The following is a 16,322-nucleotide window of genomic DNA, read 5'->3' as shown; positions in this document are numbered from 1 at the left end:
TTTGGAACGGGTTGTACAACAGTGGGTCTGTTCAATCCGGGCGTAAGGCACAATTATTGTACTGAAAAAAACGCGCAGAATGATGACATTTTTGATCCGCCGAAACTATGACATCGTCTAGGGCGAGGTGATCTTTGAGAGCCTTGCCTTCGAAGCAGTTCTCCCGTTTGCTGGTTCCCTGCAGCATGGGCTTGATGACGTTGCTGATGTTTGAGATGCTGCACGGCGAGAAGTGGTGGTTGTTGGGAAGGGTGCCTTTCGTGGTCTGCCAGTACATGATGTAGGTACCAGCGTTCTTGTCCTTTGGAACGCACGGACTGCTATCTGGTTCGTCGTGCTGTGGGGCAAGCACATTCGGCAACGAACGAAGATCGCTCTGTACGTGTTTTGCGATTCGAACAGTTATTAAGGTGGAGCCCTTAGATGCCTCATCAAAGGTGAAAAGTGGCCGTCGGTGCCCTGCACCATCGGCGTCAACACAAGTAATGCAAAAAGAAATTATCATCATGTGGCGACATCACCGTGTGACGTCGTCATGATGTCAGAGATTGCGAAAATTTGTGAACTCATCGTAACGTCACAATGGCATCATATAACGTCACGTCGCATGATGACGTCTTCACATGACATCACCGGTTGGTCAGAGGTAGGCCAATCACAAAGGCAGTACAATACCAGGGGATATACAGAAAACTTGCAGTTCCTGGGATCCTGGAGGAGGTGCAAAAGTACGTTACGCGCAGAAAGCTATGAGATTGGTGAGTGAAAAAGAAGGGACTTTCGTATTAGAATTGTTCCAATGAGCGAATAAATAAGGAAATCTGTGCAGTTTTTTGTAGGTCAATGTTTTGAAGACAGTACGTCACCACTGGCACGAACGAGCCAAAACGTAGCGCGCTTGCCTTTGCATTCGGAGAGTAGCGGGTTGCATTGGTCTCCGAACGTCAGCTATTTCAGCTGACCAAGACGTGGGTTGTCGCGCGAGTGGTTTGTGAGTGTTTGATGATCTAAATGCTTTGGTATAGAGCTTTGAAAGGACAGCCCTATTCTACTGCTGCATCTGCTGGATATTACATATCGTGCTTGACTCGGCATAGTAAAGCATAATGCGTGGTGTGTAGCTGCCTTCTATAGCAATATGGACCTTGCTTTACTGTACAGTAACGCACCATCTCTCTTTATTGAGCGAAGCATCGTGGTATTTGCCAGTGCTGCGTAACATACTTAGCAAACGCTTATATATAGTACTATGCAAGACTACGTTAGATTGATTCTTGTACTACGTGAATCTCAACAACAGTGAGCATTGGCATTTGGGCGCGTTGCTGGACAGACGCACGTAAGATACAGCACTAATTCACCCGTTAGCCCAAAGACAGCATGCTGAACGGCACTCACATAGCGGCAAAGCTAGTGTGTGCACAATTGCATTCCCCATCCGTGAAAAGTTGCAGATTTTAAACAATCGGAATGTTTCGTTCCAATTTATTGAGATTTTTTGTGTGTGTGCGTTTGCCTTCGAGCACAGCTTGAGACAAAAAAATCAGATATCCAAGAAAGCGGATGCAGTAAGAACGACAGAAGACAGAGCCTTCAGCATATATATTAGAAGTGCGTGTGTTTGTGGGCGGGGGGGGGGGGGGGGGGGTAGCGGTGCTACACTTATTTTACCACGCGAAGGAAGGCGAAAAGTTTGCCCCATGCTTTCACTGAGTTTAACGTGTCCCGTGACTACTTAAAAAATTCGGATTATGGCCACGCAGAGTTCTGGCCATAATGACGGCCAAAGGCATCCGATTACGCAAGCCAAGAACCGCTTACTCATACATTTACTCCCAGAAAGTCAGGGTCCAACGGCAAGCCGCTGCGAGAAGCACACCATCGTTTTATTTTCATTTAGTTTTTTTTCTAATATATATTCTTTACGAGAGAAGTTGTCTTTTGGACTCGACCAACGTCGCAGGGGCAGCGGCGCACTGTGATGGACGTTCACGACAACCTATACCGTGCGCACGCCTGTGTTTATTTAAAAGATGCTCGAAAACGCAGATGTGAACTAAAACAAAGTGAAACGTAAAAGTAAAGTATTGATAATCATCAGACCAGGTGTCAAACAGGAGCACGTACCCTACGCACACGCTGCGTTTATATTGTCGGGGGAAAAAAGGGGGTGACAATCATCAACTCTTTGCCATGCGTGAAACATGAATATCCCTCGCCATTCAATGCGGCGCACTCACGGGGGATCCGAAATTGTGTCCCATCTCGTGGCAGAAGGCGGTTTCGCTCACTACGCGGGCCACGTGGTCGCCGTAGTTGAGGAACGTGATGATGCCCGTGTTGAGGCTGAGCCTGGACAGCCCGAACTTTGTACCCGACTTGTCCCTCGGCACCAGTCGGTTCTTGTCGCACACGCCCATGGTGCTGGCTGTGGAAGAGAGTGCACTAACTTCACAGTTGAGGTCATCACGTACCGTAGCTGCATAACACGACTTTCGCATTTCATACACTACTTAGTATACTTTTAACGCTACGACAGATTGTGGGGAAAAAAAGAACCTCTGCGAAGACAGCGAGGTCCAATTTTCTCAATACTGATCAATGATATCGTTCCAGCTGTATTCGCAAGTGCTTGAGAATGCATACACAGTTAACTCTGTGACACGTACATGATATAAACGCGTCGTCTATGTCTTGTTCTGCTAAGTTCAGTCTATGCATGCCTCTTAACTAGTGCCCTAATATAGTCTGCAGTACAGCAAATATTGCGATTCGCACAAACAAGCAAGTAACGCACTGTCCCCTTCTGGTTGTTGGCTTTGACGTAGCATAAAATTTCATCAAAAGAAGCTTGCTCATCATGCATTCGTTTAGCTGTATTTATTATTACGTGCAGCGCATGTTCCACTTTCCGCTGTCCCTGTAAAGGTTCGAGATGCCAGAGTCTGCAGGTGAGAGGAAGTCGAAAGCTTTGAAAACTAGAAATTTAATGGTGTTGCGTGAGTTTCACCACTCCCTCGGTGTATTTGGGCCCTGGAAATAAATAGATTGTAAAGGTCGGGTGACCGCTCTCTAATTCTTTCTATTAGTGCCTCCAGAGGGATATACTAATGATGGAAGGAATTATTTCAGCTATAGTACGAGCAGCCGACCTTTCTCAAAGTGGTTACATAAATGTGTTGCTTCTCGATATACTCTGAGTAAATTCTGTCCTTACGCTTCTAATTTTCTAACTCAATAAATGGTATACACAATGATTGAAATTTTCCTCAAGTAGCATGCTTTTGTATTATTACTTGAAACGTCATTACTTTGTTACTGTTGGTTTGCACATATGCATATACACGTCGGTAGAACTCGTTGTTGGTCTAGCGCGTGATACCAACGCTAATGAAAAGAAGCGTTAGTGATCCCTCCATTAGTGTACACAGTGGAGAGAAAGCGTTCTTTGGCTGCGCACGTGTAATCACGAATTTCAATCTTGCCTCATACACATTGTTTCTTGTTTTCTGCAATTTATTTAGTAATTCTGCCTATGATTAAACGGTACGTGTTTGCACGAATCCGCGTACTCTTCCTTATGAGCATTCTTTTCTGTATTTGTTGTTGTTTCACATTATATTTCTTTCAGGTGTATAGCTTTGCGCTCTGTTTTCGATAATAATGGACATGAAACTAAACCATAGTTTTTCCTGAATGTTTACACCCTTGAAGGAACACTGCAGAGAAAGACATGATTTTTCTACAATTGGCGTATTACTCCCTCACGATACCGAAAACTCCACGCTGGACGCAGGTAAACGCGCGAAAAGAAAAAGCGGGTAACGACGCAATCTTCATGTTTCCGCGCCGGTTACCCAGACGTTATAAATTTTCACGTTGTATATAATAGGGCATACGTAGTTCCTTATCAGTAAACATTAAGTACATTGATCTCGGAGAGGGCCACCACCTTCTCTATACTATACAGGCACCGGCTTAACATAGAAATTTTCGGGAAGCTTCTTAGTCAGTGTGGCCAAAGCGTGAAGAAACACTTTAAAACTCTTGGCGTCACCATCGGAGATCTCGGCAAAAGTTTAACAGTGATACTTTCAATAGTAATTTTCTCATCTGGTAATAAGCCTATGGTGGTGACTTCAACGACACTAGAGTTTAATTTATTAGTCGTACCTAATTATTGTTTTACTTTGGTGTCCCTTTAAACGCAATTCCATTTGTTGTAATGGCGCGGGATAACAAGGACTGACCGGTCGCATTGGCCACGTAGGCCAGACCGAGGACGCCATTGGCGAAGTCTCGATAGGTCCACGTGAACGCCAGGCAGTAGTCGTCGTAGTTGGCGGTCCGCGCTGTGGTGAGCAGCAGCAGGGCCGCGTCCATGTTCTCCTGACAGAAATCGGTGGCCTTGTTCGCACAGCTATCGTTGATCTGCGGCAGTCATGGCGGCCATTTTAGTGGAGTTGACCAGTACCCAAATACCCGTAAATAATTACCGATGGGACAAATCAATAATAAGTTTGCAGACTTGCTGAGGAGGTGGCAAATCTCTGTTTGGCTAGTTGATGCTTTTGTGGTTTTTGGTATGTTCGCATATATAAGTGGTAATTACTCGTATGCCACAACATTAATTATTGATATCGGGGCTATAGAGAAGGACGCAGAAAGAAAATGGACAAGGACATTCTTTCTGCGTCATGGTCAAGACACATGAAGTCACACTCAGAAAAAGCAATTTTCTCATTTGTTCATTTTTCAGTTCTTTTTTTTTTGTTAACATTTGTCTCTGTTCATGCACTGTCAGTTGAACTAGTGTGTCAGCCATGGGGTGCCCCTCTTTTTTTTTGCGTGTGCAGCCTGAATATATATTTGTTGAGATCTAATCATACAACTGAGATCTAATCGCACCACAGAGTATGTCCTACCAATGCAATGCACTGAACGGTTCATTGAATTAAAAGTGCGCTGCTGCATTATAAGACTATATTTATAACATGAAAGAATTCTTTTGAGTTATATCGTCTTACGCAGCCACGTCTTTGAGAGAAAAGCCCTGCAACACTTTTTCAGCATGAACGGGAAAAGCTGCCGATCGGTAGCCTATATAGGCTCAAAAAAAAAAAACGTGAGCCAAACAATATAGCGCGGCGTGCAGCCTGAAATTTACAAACATTTATTAAAGCAAGCTAGAAATTGCTCCCTTTTATCTCCACAAATGATGCCGCAAACTCAAAGTCCATGGCCATAGGCTGCTTTAAGCATCCTGCGCTTTAAGCAACAGCACAACCACCGAGGTATGTCTGCACGTGACTCGGCAGTGGTATCGAAGTAAAAAAATAAAAAAATGTGAAAGTAATTAAGGTCACGACACGCGCTAACGAACGAGCGTAGTTCTGGTCATGTGTCATCCCCCCCTCCCCTGCGTAGCTTTCAGCGATCTCGCTATCACGTTGAGAAAAGGCGCTTCAAGCGTGTGGCAAATCCTTGTAGACCCTCTCGTCCTGACCAATTTTGATTTTTTTTGCTGCTCTCAATTCGTGAGACAATAAGTTCTTTTAATGAACGCATTCGAAGATTAATTGGAAACGTCTGGCCGGGCCCTTTTAACGTGCTACATAGACACATACAGAGGGCGCGGTACCTGGACTTTGTGCACGACGAAACTGACGTCGTGAATGCCGTGGAAGTCCGTGCGTCGGTAGAGCTCGGAAGCGCGAGCCACGTGACCCGCGATCAGCGTGGAGATGCGCTCGCGCGTGCGCACATCGTCGCCGTCCAGTTCCAGGTACTTCTTGTACAGCAGATGGTCTATGGCGATGTGCAGGCCGCAGACTCGCAATGTTGGCGCGCTGTCCTTCGCAAGGCTGGCCACGCTGCCAACGTTTTCCGTGTCGGGGTACAGCTCCTCAGATTGGTGTTCTTCTAAAAGTTTCCTATTCGTCCAATGCTCACTCCTGGAGCTGCGCTGCATTTCCTGGATGTTAACGTGGGAAAGACATCATGCGATCGACAGTGCTTCCGAAAATTGGAGGACATTTCGTAAAGTTCAAAGCGTATTAGGCGAAAGCATATGACCATCCGACTGAATATGCGGTATTTTTTTTACTCCCTCTCAGCAATCATGTGATATCATATCGGCACATGGCAATAGTTGCACCACTACAGCTGTGGCCTCTACCCCTTACACTATCTCATATGTAAGGAGTATACAGGTCACAGATGTTGCTATACGCCGCTGTGTCATCACGTGATTGCTGAAAGAGTGTGAGAGGGAGAGGCTAAAGCAGACTCCGTTCCAGGGCCCGAACGGACGGACGCGAGTATGAGATATGAAAGGCTTCCGCCTTAGTACGTTACGCTGGCACAAACATCCACAATCTCATTCGAATATATAGCATATGCTTCTTGTTTGCTATTTATCACCACACATCTTTCCACCCTTGCATCCCCTTTGTTTGTTTGTTTGTTTGTTTGTTTGTTTGTTTGTTTGTTTGTTTGTTTGCTTGTTTTCAGCTTGCCCCTCGTGTATTGTAGCTCATTAATAACAGATCTCGAGTCATTCGCCTGATTATTGAAAGCGATGCGTCGCACACTTCACAAGGATACGGACACTTCACAAGGAGCGAAGGTGTGTTCAAGAACCAAAACGTGGCTGCCGATTCAAGCCTCACTCAAGTTAGCTACACCGACCATGCCGGAAAGGCGCTGGTCGTGGGTTCAATTCCGGGGCCAGGACGAATTTATCTTGTCGGGGTGGGTTTATCTTAAGAGCGGATGCACAGTTAATCTGTGCATCCGCTCTTAAGCAGGAAACACCGCGTACGTCTAAAGTTGTAACCGATTATAGTTAATCCTCTTATGTAACAGATCTGCTGCGACGCCAAGAGTTGCTGACGTAACTGTCGGCAACTGGCAAGTTGTGAGCAGACTCAGTGGCTTTCCTTTCGGAGAAATCTGAATAGATTTCCATGCGGCTTCACAAACGGGTAGTTGTCATTCATCCCTTTCATATCCCTTCCGCCACCTATTATTATTCCGCCGCAATATTAACTTCTAATATCCTCGTTTAGCTTGTGAAATTTCACATAGAATGTGCGTCTAGAAATAACAGATGTGCAATAGCAAGGCAGTAGGTAATTACATACACTCTAACTCACATTGGTGCAAAATGTATTTGAAATCTAAGGCAGCAGCAACCAGCGCAAGAATGCTTAAAACACAGTTGTCACACAGTGACTGCTAAAGCTGATAATGTAAGTGAAGTCCGTGACATCACCACATCGTGGGAAAGGCGCGCTCGCACTCTTTTCCAATCTGGCCGTGATACCGCCTCCTAAAGTATTGGTTGTGGGGATTTCCATTGTTACCACGACTTCAATGGTTACCGTGGATACAAGTTAAAAAGTGCGCAGATCATCTCTGGCTAAACAAAAAAGATTGTCTCACTGGTGCACTCGGCAATGTTTTCTGATGGTGAAATCAGCGGCCACCTGGCTCGTGACATCAGTCTGGAGAACGCACTTCATTAGTGCAGGCTTGTGTGCATCCGCTCTTAAGCAGGAAACACCACGTACGTCTAAAGTTGTAACCGATTATAGTTAATCTTCTTATGTAACAGATCTGCTGCGACGCCAAGAGTTGCTGACGTAACTGTCGGCAACTGGCATGTTGTCAGCAGACTTTCTAAAGTTGTAAACGGCCACAGTTGCTCCTAACAGGGCCACTAGGAAGGAAGCTGTTTCCATGGCTGATTTCTGGAGGACTCGAGAAGCATCGACACTGATTAGCTGAATGAATAAAATCTGATCTGAATGCCTATTCTGAAATGTAGGGCTTTTGTTTCACTCTTTTGTTTCAACAGATAATGACCGCATGGGTCGCTTCATGAAAGGACACAGACACCATGGACATATTCAGTGGACGAATACACTCCTGCGCTGTGCGGGTCAATAGCGAACAGTAATTTATCTCAGAAGTAACCGCTTACTGTTCTCCCATAGTTGAGTACCAAGTACTAGAAATCTTTAAACATTTTTTACTAAACAACCAAATACGTAGCTTTTCTTTGTTCAGACGTGTCAGGACGGCTTTATGCCCTCCCATAGTAGAGTACCAAGTACTTTAAATTGTAAAACACTTCTCCTAAACTCAAAAATTAACGCGCGAATGAATAGCGATGTTTCACAGTACATATATCTTGTACCCTTGATGACGGCATTTCGGCTAGCTTAGTAGAAGCCGCAAGCTCCTGCATCCAACGCGTGGTTTCGCTGTTTACGCCACACCATCCTGTGTCGGGCATTCTAGCGTCTTTGGCGGCGTACATCACGGAGTGGAAGGGCGTGCGCCGTGCGAAGAACTTGTGCACCCCTTCGACGTAGAAGCGACCCCAGCGGGACTGAATGGAACCTTCGAAGACGCCGTCGTGCAGGCCACCGTATACCCGACTGGAGGGATCGCCTGCAAATCCAAGGAGAGAACTGAAGGCGCGTCACGTATCTCCGGAGCTTCCGTTGTAAGTCTAAACATTGCATGCAATACACAAAGAAACCAACATGATTACATGTTTTTCACATTAGATTGTAGTTTGACGTGTACATTACGGTAATAATGATTCACATAAAAACAGCGCCAATAACGAGGGACAAAGTTGCTCGTTATTGGCGCTGTTTTTTATGTGAATCATGTCGTACCAACTCGCCCAAGCAACCACAATAGGTAATAATGAGCCACATGATCAGGCAAAGCCATTGGGAGAAAATTTTGAACCAAGTGAATCTATACGTCGTGGTGTTCACCCCTTCGCATTATGTGAATTCTTTCCTGTCGGTGAAGTTTATTAAACGCGAATTCTTGTTTTGCTAACCAAGTTCGTCGATTCCTTGTTGTAGTACACCTACGGTTTGCATTCTTAAACAACTCTATTTTTTCTTTTACTGAGTGCTGTTTACTGGTTTCCTTTATCGTATTCATGTAAGCCCCCAAGTTTTTGCTATTTTTAAGTATGTTGTGTTAAAATTCTAACCCACTCTCTTCTATTGTGCCTTGGGGCCGGAGGGTACGGAAATAACTAAATATATAAATACACAAATAAATTAATAAATAAATAAAAAAGGCACTTGGGCTGTTTCTGACTATATAACTACCTACATCTTGATGCTCTCGTACAGTCACCCCCCTTGTGGTACAGCCTATATACCGGAATTGGCATAGGAGGGCGTGTGTCAAGATGAACTGCTGTCAGCCTTCACCCCCTTCTACTGGGAAACCTTGCGCAAACCTATATGCATGTCAATTTTTCTTTACAATTGAAGTGAATGCAAAATGCATAAGTGCATTATTCAAGGCAAGCTTACAAGCACAATATTCAATTAGCAAAATTTGTATCTTAGGTGTTGTAACCTAAGTCAACGGAATAAAAAAGGAGAAAGTGTGCGTTTAGCTTGCGTAGTTGTCAGCCGCATGACAAGCAGTGAAACGGTACCGACCTGTAAGAGACGAACGAACGTCGATAATAAAGACCGCGGTTGGGTTTTTATACCGATCAGTTCACCGCTGTAGATGTGACCTATGTCCGGCTTCACTCGACCGCGGCTCGAAGTTTCGACCACGAGGTCCTTGTGAAAGGCGGACGCATCTGGCCTCAGCTTCACATGAAACAACCTGCGAAATGAAGATATTTCTTCACAAAACAACGCTTCCCCGTGAAGCATTGCTGAACCGAGTCCAGCGATCAAGATGTCCCACAAAACACGCATCGCATCTTCACGTCGAAGGCGAGTCTGTTATGAGGGCAACGGCTTAAAAGCGAGAAATGACCCTGGGTGGTGGCGCCCCGCCGCGGTGGTGTATAGTGGCTAAGGTACTCGTCCGCTGACCCGCAGGTCGCGGGATCGAATCTCGGCTGCGGTGGCTACATTTTCTATTACGGCGAAAATTTTGTACGTTCATGTGCCGAGATATGGGTGCACGTTAAAGAAACCCAGGTGATCAAAATTTCCGGATCTCTCCACTGCGACGTCTCTCATAAGTATGTGGTGGTTTTGGGACGTTAAACCCCACATATCAATCAATAAACCATGGACGGAGGCGTTGACACGAGTGATGCAAAATGTCATCGCGTGATGGCATCACACTATGACGTCGTCATAATGTCACGCGTACCGACATTCGTGATCTCATCGTGACATCGTCGTGCCGTCCCTGTGTCATTACATGACATGGTCACTTGGTCAAACATGGGCTGATAACGGAGGCAACTGCAAAACCACGCGAGATGGATAAGCTTCCAATCGCTCCCATGTCGGAAGCAGGGATAAAAGACGTTGTGTGGGGAAGCTTTCAGGTGGGACAACAGTCGAGTCAGATGAAAAATAAGAAAATGGCTATCGGTAAACGGGAAGGTGGGCCACAGCGGCGTAGTTCATTGTTTCTGACTGTGGCGGCGACAGTCGACCAACTCCTACAGTGACTACTGAATCTCATCGCGGCGACATCGGAAATAGAAGCCAATACTGAGGTTTCGGCGAACGGAATAACTTCACCTCCTCCAAGGCGACTGCCTAGGTTGTCTCGCACGGGTGGCTAGTGTCTTAGGCTTGAGTAGCTTTCTAGTGTGGCGCAACTATACACTCAAAGCTGTTAGCAAACACTTAGCGTAACACTTCAAGAATGCAGTGGCAATGTCTTCAAAGCTGAGTGTCAAAACATATAGTCAACGTCAAAGTTAAAAGCTGCCGATGGAACTCAAACAATATTAACACGGATTTTATAGGAGACGACTTAGGTGCCTGCTCCTGATAAATAGTTGCTCAGAAATATTCGACATAAGAGCGTATTTATCCGAAGGTCACACGTTGTGTCACTGCCAGTGGGAAGTTGCATTTCCATCACTTCACTTTCTTCAAATGTGCACGCCGATTATTACAATGCATTTAGATCAGTACAATTAACGTGTCATACACCTTCCTTGACTTCATGGTCCGCTGGTTTTTGTCAATTTTCGGTAAAAAGAAAGAGTCAAGCCCTCTGAATTGCCTTCCTTCATTTATTTATCAGTATATTGTGTTCGAAAGAAGAATACGTTTCCTGGAATCAAACCCGTGACATTTTTTCTAAGGATTATCGACACAGCCACTTCTTCACATTCATGGTATGTAAAAAAATATGGCTGATCCTCCTATATATAAGTCGGTATAACACGAAAGTTAAACGTGTATTTACAGAACATTTATTGTGCTCTGTTTCAGCAATAGCAACAAATTTCAAGGCATATCTTTAACAAAATATATTTTTCAACGTCACTTCCGTGGCGGAAGTACGTCCGCGGAGTCAGGGGTCACCCCAGCATAAAACGTTTTCGTGTTAAAGAACAGCTAAACAACCAAAATTAATGTTTTTGTATTGAAGCTCTAGTGACGGCCTTTATACGCACCAGCTTCAAGTAAATCCGCTAACTTGTGCAAAAAATACGTAGAAATTGACGCCTTTCTTCGAAACACTCGTCAATGATGCAAGTATTTTTACTTAGTGCTTTCAGACAGTATTGCACTTGCCTCGCCACGGTGGTTTGGGGGCTAAGGCACTCGGCTGCTGACCCGCAGGTCATGGGTTCTAATCCCGACTGTGGCGGCTGCATTTCCGATGGAGGCGAAAATGCTTCAGGCCCGTGTGCTCGGATTTGGGTGCACGTTCAAGAACCCCAGGTGGTCGAAATTTCATATGGCCTCCACTACGGCGTCTCTCGTAATCATATGGTGGTTTTGAGACGTTCAACCTCAACAATTTTAATTAGACTGCATTGCACCGTAATTAACGCTTTCTTCCCGAGCGTTTTGTACAACCGACATCATCATTGATTGGCATGTGCAGCCAGTAATGAATTTACTATACTGACATAAATGCAATGTTGCAACTCCTTCTGCATCAGAACTGAACATCGCGGCCAAGTTTTTTTTTCATTTACTGTTTGGCTTTTACCACCATAACTATTTCGTTGACAGTGCTTCTCGATGCAATCTCAAATTTGTTATATAGCGCAGGACTCGACAACCTTTTTAGGCGAAAGGCCAAGATGCAGGGAGTTGACACAGCGGCGGGCTTCACAGCAAATTCAGGAGGGTTGGAGGCTTTTCAAATGAACAGAAAATTTAGACGAATGTACTATAACAAACAACACTGGATTAATTTCATGTTTATTTTCATAAAGCATACGTTCCAATCAAACAGAGGTTACAAGCGAAAACATCATGTTAGGTCAAAAGTGCTATGTCAGCTTTTAAAAGAAGTTACGGTCCTGAGCTGTAACGTGCAACTCCTTCCCCGCTGTTTTCGCGCTGATGTATAACACACACCAACTGGCCCTTCAAGGTACCCTTGAATATACCGTTTACTGACCCTCGTATTCTAGAACGTCCCTCCACTCAATGCTTCACCTTCACTTGAGAAGGCTGATGGGAGCGCCGTCTCTAGGCAGGGAAAGTCACTGCATATCAGCGATAATCTGCGGCGATTCTTGAAGCGCGTAGCGCCACTTCCAGCCGCGCAGCGGCGCAGTGCTCAACTCTCTCGAGTGAAGGGTGAGAGTCGAGTCGAGGAGCGTTTGTGAATACGGGGGTGAGTCTTCGCGTTCCGTTCTATCTCCTTGCCTGTCGAATCCTTGGAAGCGGAAGTAAACGATGCCGTGCTGCGAGCTGCTGCCACCCAGGGATCTCCTGACGCGAACGTGTTCCCTGTGCACCCGCCGAGGCTCGTACGACAGGGGCTCGAAGTGGCGCACGTAACGGTTCAGGCGACGCGCTGCAAATGCACACAAGTCCGCGCTTGTCAACCTCACTTCGGTCTGATTCTTTTTTACAGCGAAAGATCACAACAAGGGTTACATGCGGCGCCGTATGTACGCCACCGCTGGTGCCCGTAACCACTATTGCACGAAATAAGAAAAAAAAAAACATCGCGAATAAAAACACCAAGGACACAGCAGGATTCGAACCCGGGTCCCCTGCGTGCCTGCCTAGTATTCTACCACAGAACCAGGCCGTTGCAAACTTTACTTAGGCAGGCTTGATGTCGGGAAAGGAATCGCGTTAGTGTGAATAATAAAGCGCTTTAGAACAGTAAAGGAACAACCAGGCGTCAAACAATGCGAATTGCGTAACGAGTTGGTCGTCCAATCATTACAAGCCAAAAAAATAAAATAAGGAATGAAAACAAAGTGGAAGCATTTCCCTTTAGAGGATTCAACGATCCCTCCCCCTTCCCTCGTTAATGTTTTTTTGGGAAAAGTGTTATTGCTTTCGGAGCCTAAATTATATGGCACTTAGGGTTTATGTGGCCCCCTCCGATAATGATGTGCCATGTGTAGCACTGTCATGTATGAGCCTCAAAGAAAGGCATACTTCTTTCAGAGTTTCGTCAATCTGGAAGTACAAGGCAGCTTCGAAAGGGAGTCAAACGGGACACACAGATCACCCCCGCATGTTGTATTTTTTACAGCACAGCATATATTTTTTGCTTTAGATTACAGATTGAAACAGACTGATACCAATACTGTGTTCCAACCAAACTCGCATGGGGCCTCATTCATACGCCTAAGACAACTCACTTGTACAAGCCATCTTATATATCTTTTCGGGCGATGTATTTATTGATCCGCATACATGTGTCCGTGCAAGTGTTTTGCTTTTTTTTTCACTTTGTTAGTTTTTTTACTTTCTTAATTTCCGGAAAACATCCTAATTTCTGTTCTACGTAACACACTCTTCAAACTACAATGCGACTGCATAGTTCTTCGACCTCCATCAGCTACGGCAAGGCCTATATTGTTCTAAATTTTCAAATAAAAAATAAAAAAGGGTCTCTAGATGCATTAGACAGCTTCCGTCTCTGTCGTGCCTTAGCCGGGTTTTTACAGCTCCGCTCACAACGGCTTTGTGAACTCTTGCTAACCGTCAGACGCGCAATATCAGAATACATGATGCGGTATTTACCACCACAGAAAAAAAAAATTCAATTCCTAATGAAAGATACCGCTGGAGCAGCTAAACGTCCACGCGTCGACGTGACCAAAGTTCAAGCAACGATTAAGCAATGTCGCACTGTAATGCTAAATGAAGCAATTAAAGTCGACCTCGGCCTCATCGCAAATCATCTTAATTCCTCCACATCGCTGAATCGTTCTGTTCAAATATTTAGCTACACTTTGTTTATCTTTTTTTTTCTTTCTGTCATTCCGTTTCTCAATTTGCGCTTTCCTTATCATTTTCAATAAAACATAGGTTCGAGATGCAATTTCATAAAAGACAGACTATAATTATCGTTTTGTGAGTTCTTGTTCCCATACTTCTTATATACGCACAGCTACTAGCCCTGCGTAGAACAGTGCTGTAACTGTCCAAGCACCAAGTTAACGTTCCTGTTCATTTTCAACGTTGTCTTAATATTATGTAAATCATATAGATAAAATACAATCGCACGCGCCAATAATGCGCGCTGGGGAAATTCTGATTTCCTTAGGTAAGACTTGCACCGACCTCATTTCTATGTAACTCTACCAGACCTACGCTACGTATCGCCTATGTAAGCCGGATCAAGAACGTTCGAGTTCTAATATCTGTATGTTTGGATTAAATGTAAAACTTTTGTGTGCCACAAGAAACGAACGATGCGTGCTTCGTTTAGTACAGCTCACAGTATATCAGATTGAGGCCGTGTCAAACGATGTTTACGACGCGAATGGCGCCGCACTTAAATTTCAGGGCTAATTAAAAAAATTCCGCCATATCCACAAAGTGAATGATGATGAGTGGGCGAAGCTCCGGAGGTAAACCTGGTAAACCATGAATCCTCTGTACATTTTGCCCACTCGATTTTATTACATCGCTCCCCCTAGCGTACGTCGCCGCACTAAATCGAACGATTGCCTTCAACTAATGACACGCGCCATATGTGACATCATTCCTATTTTATAAGATCTCGCGTCTTTCATCAACTACAAGTACCGCTTTCTAGTTTATAACATCTTGCATCTTTTCATCATCAGCTACAAGTACCACCATCTAGTAAACACTACAAGAACTAAACGAGAGGTGGCTACATACAGGAGACGGTACCACCATCTAGTGAACACTGCAAGAACTAAACTAGAGGTGGCTACATACAGGGGACGGTACCGCCATCTAGTGGACACTGCAAGAACTAAACTAGAGGTGGCTACATACAGGCTACAGGGGACGCACAGCCCACGCCCTAAGGAGCTTCGCCCCTAAAAAACTAATCTTAGTTCTACAAATTGTGAAATCTGCAGAAACAGCTCAGCTACGATTCTCCTGCTTTTCCCTTGCAATTTTTTTGCGATTCTCTTTGATTTTTTGTAATTCCGTACGGGTACCTACGATTAAAGTATTTGTAGAGTTGATATGCACCGAAAATAACGTGTGGCAGCCCCTGCTACATCCAACTTTTTCAGTGACTTCAGGCCCTATATCTACGCTTTAGCCACTCTTGCCCGTTTTGAGTGTGCGGCTACCGCTTCATCTGCAACCTAAAAACCCTAGATGAAATAAGTTACTGCAACCAAAGGGGTTTTGAAAAAAATTGCTGGAGTGGAAGCTCCCGCAATGCTCTCCCAGCTTTTGCCCTCCAAAGATCTCGGAAACATGCTGTTTTCTAGTAAAACCCCCTTAGATATCAAGTGGCTTTGATTTGTTGGTCTAAATGCTACGTTAATTATAGTAGAAAATATAGTTGCTTCCGAAGAAATAATCCGCATAGACTATAGTATCGGTGACTTAATCTCCAATAAATTTGCTATATATTTGACGTTTACGAAAGAAACTAGTAACACAAGGACGCACTTTGAGCACTATCTTACCCTAAAAGGTTGTCACGTTCAAACTCGTTGGGCGTGTGAGACAAGAGGCCTTCCTTCGACGATGGCACACAGGTTTCTTTAAAGCAAGAGAGGGACAGTAGAGGTTTCCACTTGTCCCCTACTAGCCATGCACCCACTCTAGTACGCATGCATAAGCGTTATCCTGTAAAATGTGATTAACTTGATTCATTTTAATTTTCCTTTGACTTGTAACATTTGGATACCCAGTGATTAATTAGATTTTGGTGCTCATTTGTAAGATGTATACACTGTATTTGCTTGTTTTCGATGTTTTGTTTGTGTACGTACAAGTTAAGTGTACAATAAACTTCCCTTTCTCAATCGCCAAACGTCAACTGCTCATCATGCCCCTAGTAAGATGGATGCCACAGCCGCCATCAAATGGTTGGCATGGCTTCAACTGTAGGCAAGAATATCCACTCCAGCAATT

General features: G+C 44.7%; 1 protein-coding gene across 1 annotated transcript in view; it reads right to left on the bottom strand.

Moving 5' to 3' along the window:
- The window catches only part of LOC119172818 (disintegrin and metalloproteinase domain-containing protein 10), a 57,850-nt gene that overhangs the window by 1,834 nt on the left and 39,694 nt on the right, over nucleotides 1-16,322 (bottom strand). The window contains exons 2-8 of the mRNA XM_075893149.1: nucleotides 12,648-12,798; nucleotides 9,542-9,663; nucleotides 8,279-8,460; nucleotides 5,642-5,974; nucleotides 4,251-4,431; nucleotides 2,241-2,428; nucleotides 148-337 (exon numbers count right to left, since the gene is read on the bottom strand). Of these exons, the coding sequence (XP_075749264.1) occupies nucleotides 148-337; nucleotides 2,241-2,428; nucleotides 4,251-4,431; nucleotides 5,642-5,974; nucleotides 8,279-8,460; nucleotides 9,542-9,663; nucleotides 12,648-12,798 (1,347 nt within the window). The remainder of the gene's footprint in view (nucleotides 1-147; nucleotides 338-2,240; nucleotides 2,429-4,250; nucleotides 4,432-5,641; nucleotides 5,975-8,278; nucleotides 8,461-9,541; nucleotides 9,664-12,647; nucleotides 12,799-16,322) is intronic.

Source organism: Rhipicephalus microplus, chromosome 4 (genome assembly GCF_043290135.1).
Source record: "Rhipicephalus microplus isolate Deutch F79 chromosome 4, USDA_Rmic, whole genome shotgun sequence".
NCBI lineage: Eukaryota > Metazoa > Arthropoda > Arachnida > Ixodida > Ixodidae > Rhipicephalus > Rhipicephalus microplus.
The sequence above is the reverse complement of the archived record's forward strand: the minus strand, read 5'-3'. Positions and strand labels throughout refer to the sequence as shown.